Source organism: Phacochoerus africanus, chromosome 12 (assembly GCF_016906955.1).
Source record: "Phacochoerus africanus isolate WHEZ1 chromosome 12, ROS_Pafr_v1, whole genome shotgun sequence".
In the NCBI taxonomy this organism is placed as follows: domain Eukaryota; kingdom Metazoa; phylum Chordata; class Mammalia; order Artiodactyla; family Suidae; genus Phacochoerus; species Phacochoerus africanus.
Genome location: NC_062555.1, coordinates 25,057,758 through 25,069,234, shown reverse-complemented (window position 1 = coordinate 25,069,234; position 11,477 = coordinate 25,057,758). Strand labels below are relative to the sequence as shown.

General features: G+C 51.3%; 1 protein-coding gene across 1 annotated transcript in view; it reads left to right on the top strand.

The window, feature by feature from the left end:
- Positions 1 to 1,702: 1,702 nt before the first annotated feature.
- Positions 1,703 to 11,477, top strand: part of SUSD4 (sushi domain containing 4) — a 154,350-nt gene continuing 144,575 nt past the window's right edge. Inside the window, exons 1-2 of the mRNA XM_047755080.1 lie at positions 1,703 to 1,857; positions 2,441 to 2,614. Coding sequence (XP_047611036.1) covers positions 2,476 to 2,614 — 139 coding nt within the window. The 5' untranslated portion in view covers positions 1,703 to 1,857; positions 2,441 to 2,475. The remainder of the gene's footprint in view (positions 1,858 to 2,440; positions 2,615 to 11,477) is intronic.

The following is an 11,477-nucleotide window of genomic DNA, read 5'->3' as shown; positions in this document are numbered from 1 at the left end:
GTTTTTGAGCTTTGTCGATTTGATGGCTTATTAGAAAACTTTAGAAAATTTACTGAGAAAAACAAATACGTATTCAAACTGTAGAGTTCAGTCGTAGGACCTTGGAAGTGTGGGCGCCCAAGTAAGATTCTGGGGCCCCAAAGTATAAGCGTTAGCAGGAATGAACTTGTGCTAGTCAAAATCTTAAACTTTTTCTTGCAAAACTGTCTGCACACTTTTACAAAGCAAAAATAAATAAGTGGAATATTGAGTTTGATTTATCTACTAAAAGTTAATCTGTCCTGAAAGAATTTGTTAAAATTACTCTCAGTAACAGACGACACAGTAAAAGCTGTAATTTCCTCACTGCCATCAGTATGTGAGATTTGGGAAAAGCTGATAGAAGCAAGGATGATTTGGTGGTGGTATCAGAAACATGGTTTTCATATCCACAAATTGCTACAGAATAATGGGGTGCGGCTGGTTCTAAAGTGCTGCCTGCCGGCACCAGCTCATGAGCTCACACCCCATAACTACCATGGTTTGAAGGTTGGCCCTCGGAGCCAGGCAGGCTGAGGAAGGCCGATCTTACAGAGGGACAGCGGGCGGCCACAACCAGTGGGGAGTGAGTGAGTGGCACCTGGCAGCGGGGCGGGCTCGGGTACCAAAAACCTCGCAGAGATAGCAGCCACGAGGCCAACTCTCTCCCCCAGGGGCTGGTATGGCAAACGCCTACCCTCTAGGGTTCTGATCCACCGCCCCAGCGGCCTCCTCCCTCCCCTTCGCCTCTGTACTCAACCTTCGGCTGTGGCACAGACCACCCTCCCATTCCCCCGCAAGGAGAGCGCCGGGCGGGCGGGGGTTCGGAGGGGCCAGCGCATCTCCAGGAAGGGCTGAGTCTTCAAAGCACTATGCCTTAGGCCCAAGAAAGGGCAAACATCAAGAGCGGGGGGGGGGGGGGGGGGCGGCAGAGCCTAGGTGGGACAGGGTGGGGGGGGCGGGGCGGTGGGCGAAGTACCACGGCGGGGAGGGCTAAACGCAGGAAAAGGTAAGACTTTGGCAATTGGCTGGCTCCCGCCCCGCCCAAACGAACCCCGTAGGCGCGGAGGGTCCGGGTGGGTGCTGGCGGGGCTGCGCACTCTTGTCGGTTTGGAGGCACCACCTTGGCAGCAGCCTAAAGCGGAACTCTCTTCCGCGCGTCGCGGTGCGCTGGGGCCACCGGAGGACGCGTGGAGGCCGCGGCCGCCACCCGGACTCGCGCGCAGCCCAGGCGGGGACCGCCGTCCCGCGCCAGGAAGGGCGACCCAGTCTTATGCGTGTACAAAGCCGCCGCCAGGCGCCTCGCGCCGCGACAGGTGCAGGCGCGCCGGCTTCCCATTGGTCGTGGCGGCGGCGGCGGCGGCGGCGGCTGCGGCGGCTGCGAGCCCCTTCCCCCTCCCGGCGCTCGCGGGGCCCCTTCCCCCGCCGCGGCGCCGGCTGGGTCTGCGGAGGCGCGTGCCCGCGTGCGCGCCCGAGCCGCGCGCCTCCGCCCCGCCCCCGCCGCCTCCCTCTCGCCGCACCGCCGCCGCCGCCGCCGTCGCCGCGCGCTCGCGAGCTCAGGTAGCGGGCGCGCGGGCGCCTCCTCGGGGGCGCGCGGCCGGGCCGCCGTCCTCCTCCCCCTTCCCAACCCCCGCACCCGTCCGCTCCGGGAGTCTGGGGGGGGGGGGGGGGAGCGCGGGCGGGGGGGAGCTGGAGCCGGGCGCCGCCGCCGCCGCCGCCGAGGCTTCCGTCTCGCTCGCTCGCGCCGCGGCGGCAGCAGAGGTCGCGCACAGATGCGGGTTAGACTGGCGGGGGGAGGAGGCGGAGGAGGGAAGGAAGCTGCATGCATGAGACCCACAGGTAAGACCGAGAGCTCCGGCAGGGGCTTTCTATCCCGGGGAGGCGCGCGCAGGCCGCGGGAGGGGGAGTTGGTGCGTGGTTCTGCTCCCCGAGGGAGGAATTTTTTGACAGCGCAGAGAAATCTCACTGGGGACTGGGCTGTAGGACCCATCCCGATGCTGGCGAAAACAGAGAAGTAGCTGGGGTGCCACATCGTGAGATTCCTAAGAGTGGAATGTACAGGCCCGAGGAAAAGTGTTTTTTCAGCCCGGAGACGCTAGAAGGCTTTAGACTTTCCTGTCGTGGTCACAGCCTCTGAATCTCGGGGACCGGCGCGGAGCCAATGTGCGCTAACCCCTGCCCTCCTCCCCTCCTCCATCCCTTCCGCACGCGCAGCATCCCGCGGCGGCTGTTACTCAGTGTGCCCGGCACTGAGGGAGATTGGGGGGATCGCGCCTTGGCAAAGGGGGTGGGGGCCGCGCGGGGGAGGACCCGGGATGGAGCTGGAGAAGCTGAGGCTCCCGGTCCCAGGGCGGAGGAGGAGGAGCGTGGCCCCCAGAACCCCAGCAGCCTGGGGTATTGTCGTGTACGCTCCTGGTTGCAGACTCTTGCAAGCCGGATGCCCTCTGTGGATGAAAGATGTATCATGGAATGAACCCGAGCAATGGAGATGGATTTCTAGAGCAGCAGCAGCAGCCTCAATCCCCCCAGAGACTCTTGGCCGTGATCCTGTGGTTTCAGCTGGCGCTGTGCTTCGGCCCTGCACAGCTCACGGGTGGTGAGTGACCCCGCTGTGCCGGGGAGGGTCCGGGAAGACAGGGTGGGGGAGCCTGGCTGGCAGGACAGCTCTGCCACTCCCCCGTGCACCCAGACTTACGGGGAACCCTAGAATTCCAGGAGCCCCAGTGTCCCAGCTTCAGACCACCCTCCTTCCAAACCTCGGGAGTTCCCGGAAATTTCCTCGGCGGAGCCTGCACATATTCTCACCCACATTCTGTCTGGAGCTTCCCACCAGCCATCCCCACTTGGCTTCTCTGAAGGAAAGACAGTAAACCTGGCCTATTCTCATTTTGGCCAAAAGAGAGAGAGAAAGAGAAAGTGGAGTGTATGTGGTTAAGGGTGTTTGTGGACCTTTGACCCTTGTCTGTGCCCCCAGCAGACAGAGGTCAGGTTTTGGCTTCTGTTTAGGCGAGAGTTGCAAGACCACCTTTGTGAGTGAATGTGAAGGGTCTGGAAATGTGGCCAGACTGGCTGCAGGACAGGTTTATTTGAAAGTTAACTTTCTCTTGCTTTGGGAGGTGGTATGTTCAGGCATGCCCCTGCATGTTGGGGGCAGGGCAGGGATGCAAAGCTTTTGCTTGGGATGTGTTTCTGGGGGATTGCTTGGCGTCTCCGGGCCCCATCCGCAGGGGGAATAAAGTGCTTGGTGATGGAGTGGAAGTCAGCAGAAATCCACCTGAAAGCCTCATCTCCGTGGGTGGCTCGTCTCTGACATCTTGCTTCTGAGGAAGGGGCTGTCTTTTGGTTGTGGTAGAGGGTGGGTTCCGGTCTGAATCCCAGAGCCTAGGCGTCTTTCTGCTCATTGCTGTCCATTCCAGATTTTCCGTGAGAGCATGCCGATGTGGACGTATGAAAAGAATCCTGTTTCTGGGGCCAAAAAATTGTTAATATATGCATAGGTTATAATTGGTGGGAAAGCAGGTATGGATCGATACGAATAAACCATTTTAGTGTTTTGCAATATTGCTGTTTTAGAGAATTCAAAGGGGAAGATGGAAAGAGTGAAAAATGAACAGAAGTGGGGGAGGGGGTACCAAGCTGGGCTGGAACACAGAGTGATCAAGAACTCAGGCGTAGGGCTTGGAGGTCTGAGAGATGCCTGGAGGCTCAGGAGCTTCCTATGAGGTGAATGTCTGTTGGAAGCAGTGACAAAACCCTCGCTTTGGATGGGGACTGGGTATGGGTTGGCTTTGGTTTCTCAACAAGGGGCAGCTTTTTTGGTGCTCTCCTTTTTATAGAAATGTCTGTGAGGAGGGGTCCTCTTCCTGGGGGACAGGGTCACCTGGGATGCTAGGCCTGTGTGGCCTGCCAGGGCTCTGCATCCAGGGCCATGGGACCAGGTGGGCAGGACAGCCTTGAGCAGGGCTTGGGCCATTTCCTTCCCTCCTCTCTTGCCTCAGGGTCCAGCTGTCATTTCCTCAAACCAGGTCCACGTGATTGTCCATCCTCTCGGTCCTTTTCTCCGAGGTAGATGACAGGTTCATCAGGGGTTGTCTACATGGGTCTTGTTTGTTTATTTGGTGTTTTTAGAGCTGCACCCACGGTGTATGGAGGTTCCCAGGCTAGGGGTCGAATCGGAACTGCAGCTGCCGGCCTGCACCACCGCCACAGCAATGCAGGATCCGAGCTGTGTCTGCAACCTACACCACAGCCCAGGGGAAGGCTGGATCCTCAACCCACTGAGAGGGGCCAGGGGTCAAATCTGCATCCTCATGGATTCTATTTGGGTTCGTTACCACTGAGGCACAACGGGAACTCCACCGTGGGTCTTGACTGTTGTTGTTGGAAGGGTGAAGTCTGAGTGCAGCCTGGACTTGAAGGCTGGGCCTTGGTCCTGCCATTTGTGTTTACAGAGCATCCCCACCTCAAGGATCTCAGAGTGTGGTACCCAGCATGGCCCCCAGGGCTCACATTAGTCACCGTGCAGTTGTACATCTTTTGCCCCTCTCTTCTGAGGGTGAAGATGTCAACAGAAGGATCCAGAGCCTCGAAGAAGAGGTCGTCTGTCACCTCTTCGTTTTGGTTCCCTTCTGAGCTCTCACAGGCTGCAGAAAGGCTAGCCATCAGCTTTGCATCATCTGGAAGTCCCTTAGGCTGAGAGCATGATTTCTGGAAGATGATTTATCATTTCAAAGTCTTCCCTGAATAAATAGTTCGGGGGAGTTCCCATAGTGTCTCAGTGGGTTATGAACCCGACTAGTGTCCCTGAAGACACGGAGGGGTTCGATCCCTGGCCTCACGCAATGGATTAAAGAACTGGCATTGGGGAGTTCCTGTCGTGGTGCAGTGGTTAACGAATCCGACTAGGAACCATGAGGTTGCGGGTTCGGTCCCTGCCCTTGCTCAGTGGGTTAAGGATCTGGCGTTGCCGTGAGCTGTGGTGTAGGTCGCAGACGCTGCTCGGATCCCGCGTTGCTGTGGCTCTGGCATAGGCTGGCAGCTACAGCTCCGATTCGACCCCTAGCCTGGGAACCTCCATATGCCACGGGATCGGCCCAAGTAATGGCAAAAAGACAAAAAAAAAAAAAAAAAGAGCTGGCATTACTGTGAGCTGTGGTGTAGGTCCCAGACTTGGCTCGGATCCGGTGTTGCTGTGCTTGTGGCGTAGGCCGGCAGCTGCAGCTCTAATTCGACCCCCTAGCCTGGGAACTTGTGGCCCTAAACAGCAAAAACAAAAAACAAACAAAAAATTGCGGGGCGGGGGGATGGTGGGGTACGTTCCACCATGTTGACTCTACGGAGGTTTCTTTCTTAAGAGAGAGATCCATGCAGAGGCCCCAGGATGGTCATACGAGCAAATTCATCTTAATTCTGGACAGTGCTTCTCAAATGGTAATGTGCAGACAGATCACCTGGGATCTCGCTAAAAGGCAGCTTCTGGTTCAGGGGTCTGGGTTGGGCCTGAGAGTCTCCATTTCCAACCAGCTCACAAGTGATGCAGTTCCTATTGGTCCCAGGACCACACTGGATCAGCAACGCTTTAGAGGAAGCATTGCTTAAAATAAGTGGGTTCTGGCTGCAGCCTTTCTGCCACCTCTCAGAAGACCCAGATGCAGGTGGCCTGTGAGGGACAGAGGTCTCACCTGAGCATCCAGTCTTTGGGCGACACCCAGAGCTAAGACTCAGCCCTCAGAGTGTGCTCATTTTCTTTTTCTCTTTTTTCCAATTGAAAAAAAAAAGTGCAGATTTAATAGACACTCTTCTGAAACATGGCTTTTCATTTTTGATTCTTTCCATGGAAAAGGGATCCCACAATAGCAAGATAATAGTCTCAGCTAGGAGAGTGAGAGAGAGAAAAAAAACATGTGCCCAATACGAGAGTTACAGCAAAAGCCTGAACTAGAAGGGGAGAAATCAAGAAAATGATCAGATGAAGAAAAGGGGAGGGAGGAAGAACTCCTGGAAAATGAAGGCTGTGTCCTAGAAAGCCAGAGATGCCAGTCCGTTCTTGGAGCCCCTGGGAGAGCTTTTATGAGCTGGAATTGGCCTGAGGTGACTTTTGGATGGCTCCTGCCTGGTTGTCAATTGTAAATGAGGAAAAAGGGCCTACCTTTGGGGCCATTAAGGCTGAATACCCTGGGAAGACCAGCATAAGGTTTATAGGAAGACACCGGACCCCCGCTGTTGCCAGAATCTCTGTAGATCATGGGTTTGGCCCCTCCTTGTCCTCCGTCTCACTGTGTTCCCAGAGATGAGGTCCGCCTGGAGTGGTCCTCCCGGGCTTAGAGCAGGAGAGACGCAACTTCAATTGCCAGGGTCTCGTTCATCTTTCATTTCTCCCCTGCCCTCGGGGTAACGCTTCATCTTAGCACTGCCTCATCCACTGGACCACAAGCCCACTGCAAGCAAGGACCTCGACTTTACTTCTGTGTCCCAGGCGCCCAGCGCAGCCTCTGACACACAGAAGATGCTCAGCAAAAGCTGATTGACAGCCAGAAAAAAAGATTCCCAGGTGACTGCCACACCATTTAGAAAATAGTTACCATGGGTAGTTACGCAAGTGCAAGAGTGACATGGCAGTTGAGGCCACGTCTACGTGGAGGAAGTCTCAAAGGTTGGAGGAAAACTCAAGGAAGGTTCTGGAGAAGAGGTGGCACTGAGGTTGGGACACGAGGGAGGCAGTGGTTGTCCCTCGCAGGGGAGGGACACTGGTGCAGAGGGGTGGGGGTGGGGGTGGTGACTGCTCAGGGAGAGAGGAGAGCCTGGTTAGTCTAGAACATGCTGTATCTCTGCAGGGAACCAGTCGGTAAGGAGGACAGACCGATTGGAACCCTGTCGTCAGTGTCCCTGGAAGTCCCAGCGGATTCCCAGTGTCACACAGCGGGCGGTGGGAGCCACTGAAGGGCCTGGAGCAGGGACGTGATAGCCTCTGAGCTGTGCCCCGTTTCCTTTCTCTGCTTCCAAGTCTCTGACCCAGGCCACTCCCTGGTAGGGCTGCCCTGTGTGCCCGCCAGAGGAACAGCACAGGGGATCTCATCTGGGCCCTATGGCTATGGCATCACGCTGAGTGCCAGCAGGCGGAAACAAACAGCCTGACTGGCTCGCTGATTCAGAGGTGCCCAGCCTCTTGGAGTTTGATGGAGAAAGATCCCTTACATGGTAGAGCGTAAGCTTGTCCTGCAATGCCAAGTCTGCGAGCCACGATTTCAAACTCCACTTAATTCGATCTGTAAACAAAAGTCCCAGCTCCTCAAAATGTAAAGCATATTTCTTCAACCAAAGGCCACTCTCAGTGAAGCAGCCTGGAAACTCTTTTGATTTATCCCTGAGGTGAAATCTGAAAGCTTTGGGTGATGCAAGAAGGATTTCATACCGCAGGTAGCAAATTCCCATCTCAGCCGCCTGAAGTGGCAAGTTGGAGAGGCAGTGGTTCTTTAATTCCTGAGAGTAATGAAGAGGGGAGATGAGAATGGCTCTCCAGTCACTATTGATTAGAAGAAAAGCACCCACGTGACTCCGTTTCTGTTGTCAGAAGCGTATTTCAGAAGCATCCAAAAGGCCACGGAGACTTGCCCTGAGCTCCCATGCAGCCTTAGGGGGTGATAGGTCAAATCCAGTCTCTGCTGTGCCCCAGCTACATGGCTTTGGGCAGGTTGTGGAACTTTTCCTCGGCTCAGTTCCTTCCAGATCACTCACATTCTTTAAATCTGTGATTATAGGAATTTGATGGGGTCTGAAGTCCAGTAAAGTCAGCTCTCTTCCATCCGTCTTTTGCAAGGGTCTGTCGCTTGCCCCTGGGATAACGCAGCTAAGGGAGTGTTCCTTAGGAAACAGACAAGTAAGGACTCGTTGGTTCTCAAAGTCTGAGCGCAGAAGCTCGCATCAAACTGTTTTTTTTTTTTTTTTCACATACATTTTTAGTTCAGTATAAAATGGAGTGTCATTTCTTGGTGCTGAGAAGAAAGCAGTTTATCCTTGTCTTCTTTTGCAAGCTCTTTGGGTGTTTGATAATTGAGATAATCACACGTAGCAACGAAAGGTCTAAAGAGATTATTGGGATCCTTGCCTGTGGATTGAAGAAAAAAGAAAGGGACGGAAAAGTAGGTTTTCTAATTTGTTTGTAAACATAGTTGCATTCGGCCAAAACCAGCCACCATACTTAGATGCAGTCAGATATATCATCTCATGCATCAGCGACAACATTTTGTCGATTTATTCAAATTGTTCAAGTGTTGCTAACTGTGGAAGATTGGGAAAAGATGGGAGGAGTTTTCAACTGGCCACCATCTGAGTGATTGTTAACCACTTGTCAGTTGTTAGAACCGTACTAGTTGCAAACCTCTAGATAGTGCTTCCTCTGTGCCAAGGATGTTCTTCACATTTAGGTGTATTAACTCATTTAGTCTTCATAACAGCTCTATCAAGTAAGTACTATTATTGCTCAGGGTCACTTCATTAGTAAACAAGGCATGGTGACCCAGACTAACCTTTTAATTATGAACTTTGTAACCATGGCAATCCTACTCTCGAAATGCATTTTTTTCTTTTTATTGTACTTCAGTCTGAATATTTCTCTTTAAGTCTCCATTATCAGATATTTTGGAACTTTTGCCCTCCCCACCCTCATCAAAGGGAACTCTTTTTTTTTTTTTTAATCGAGTTTAGTTGATTTACAATGTTACATTCATTTCTGGTGTACAACAGAATGATTTGATATTTTTTAGATTCTACTAAAGCATTTAAAGTTATCATAAAGTATTGGCTGTATTCCCTGTGCTGTACATTAGATCCTTGTATCTCATTTATATCTGATTTGTACCTGGTTTTAAACCTATTCCCCATCTCGCCCTTTCCCCCACTGGTATCCACTAGTTTATTCGTGGTACCAGTGTCTGTTTCTGTTTTGTTATATTCATTCACTTTGTTTTTAAATTCCATATGTAAGTGAAAACATAACAGTATTTGTCTTGCTCTGACTCACTTCCCTAAGCACAGTACCCTCTAGGTTTTTCCATGTTGATGCCAATGGCAAAATTTCATTCTTTTTTATGGTCGAGTAATAGTCCATCGTATATACACACCACATTTTCTTTATCCATTCATCTGCTGATGGACAGTTAGGTTGCTTCCCTATCTTGGCGATTGTAAATCATGCTACTGTGAACATGGGGGTGCATCTCTTCAAATGAGCGTTTTCATTTTCTAGGGAGTATATACCCAGGAGTGGACTTGCTGTCTCATATGGTAGTTCTCTTTTTAATTTTTTGAGGAAATGCCATACTGTTTTCCATAGTGGCTGCACCAATTTATATTCCCACCAGCAGTGTGTCAGGGGTTCCCGTTTCTCTACATCTTCACCAACACTTATTATTTGTTGTCTCTTTGATGATAGCCATCCTGACAGGTGTGAGATGACATCTAATTTGTATTTCTAGGGGCAGTCTTTTGCCTTGTGACTCAAAAACAACGTTCAAGCCAATCAACCACAGCAACAAAAGTCTCTGGACTCAAGAGAAAGCGAAGGCCCTGGTGCCTGAACCTTGAGCTCTGAATGGAGAAGGGGAAGGGGCTAGAAACTCATGAACCAGTCAGGATACATTGTATCTCAGCTCCTGTCTCTTTGTGACTGTCTGAGGAAGGGGGTGGGAATGAACCAGATATACTCTGAGTCTTACCTGCCCTGAAGAGCAAAGGGTGGAAAAAAAAACAAATGGCTGGTCCCTGGGCCCTTCCAGGTGTGACTGTCAGGCCATCACCCTCTCCCCCTGCCCCCTTTTTCTGGTTCCCAGTGTGCCAGCCTTTCTTGGAAGGATCCTTTTCCATGCCATGTGGTCAAGTCCTAATAATAACTTTAGCTAATATGTGCTTAGAGTGTTACTGTTTGCAAGGTGTTTTCACATGTATCACCACCTTTGATTTTCTTAACAACCCAGTGAGATGAAGAGATTTTGATTTTTTTCCCCCTTTTTTCTTTTTCTTTTTTTTTTTTTTTAATTTGAAGAAATAGTCTTTGGGAGGTCCCACAAATAGTCAAAGACAGATGTGTCCCACAAATAGTCAAAGACAGATGTGTCAGCAGCCAGGCCTGTTGGTCAAGACTTTCCTCATTGTCATTCAGGGCCAGCCTTCAAACCTATCTCTTCCAATGTATAATGGAGATGATCATCTAGTTCATATATGTCAAAAGATAAAAAGCAAAGTTACAGCCAAGGATCATGAGCATGATTAAAAGTTCCTTCAAAAAGGTTAACTTTGAAGTGAGAATAAGGTTTGATAGTTTATGAGATCTGAGAGTTGCTTACGCTGCTGGCCAGGAAGCCGTGTTTGATGCTATGAGCTTAATTAAGAGGCTAAGTTTTAGGGAAGAATTTAGCCTGATGGATCTTCTTCAAGAAAATGATTGCTCTACTACTCGAAGGCAGAAGAAATTATTGACTCAAGAAGAAAAACAAATAGAAATAATTAAATGACTTGCGCACAAACTGGAATTTAAAGTGCATTTGAAAATAGCTTCTTGGAGTTCCCTGGTGGCTCAGTGGTTAACGATCTGGCATTGCCCTGCTGTGGCTCACATCACTGCTGTCGTGTAGGTTTGATCCCTGGCCTGGGAACTTCTGAAAGTTGTGGACGTGGCCAAAAAATAAAGTAAAAAAAAAAATAGCTGCCTTTTTTTTTTTTCTTTTGTCTTTTTAGGTCCGCACCCACAGTATATGGAGGTTCCCAGGCTAGGGGTCCAGTCGGAGCTACAGCTGCTGGCCTACACCACAGTCACAGCAATGTGGGATCTGAGCTGCATCTATGACCCACACTACAGCTTATGGCAACGCCAGATCCTTAACCCACTGAGCAAGGCCAGGGATCGACCCCGTGTCCTCATGGGTACTAGTTGGGTTCGTTAGCTACTGAGCCACAGCAGGAACTCCCAAAATAGCTTCTTAATTGCGAGTATTGTAATTGCTTTGTTCATTTTAAACAAGGCAACCTGGGAACATCAGAGAAGTAAAACACAATAATTCTTGACATTATTTGGGAATGACCGTAAACTTGGGAGCACTGTGGTGGGCGAAGCTCCATCAGTCCACTGTGGAGGCACCAGGGGGCAGGGGGCTGTGGGTGGACATGAGTGTAAATGTGTCCCGTGAATGCCTGGTCTCCAGGGATGGATTTTTATCCTTAGAAGTGACAGGAATTCCTTAGAAGTGACAGGACTTGCAGAGCCCAGTAAACTTGATCAATAATCCTTTCACCATAATCCCAATAAATTGACCTTTTCAAGAGAGAGGATGAGTAAGGTTTGTGGGGAATGACGGTTTGCCCTGTTTCTGTTTGATATGGTGACTTTTATGTCCTGGAATTACCAGCGTGGGAACAGAGCTGAACGAGGAGGGGTCACTCGTGTCCTGTGTGCCTTTTTCTCAGAG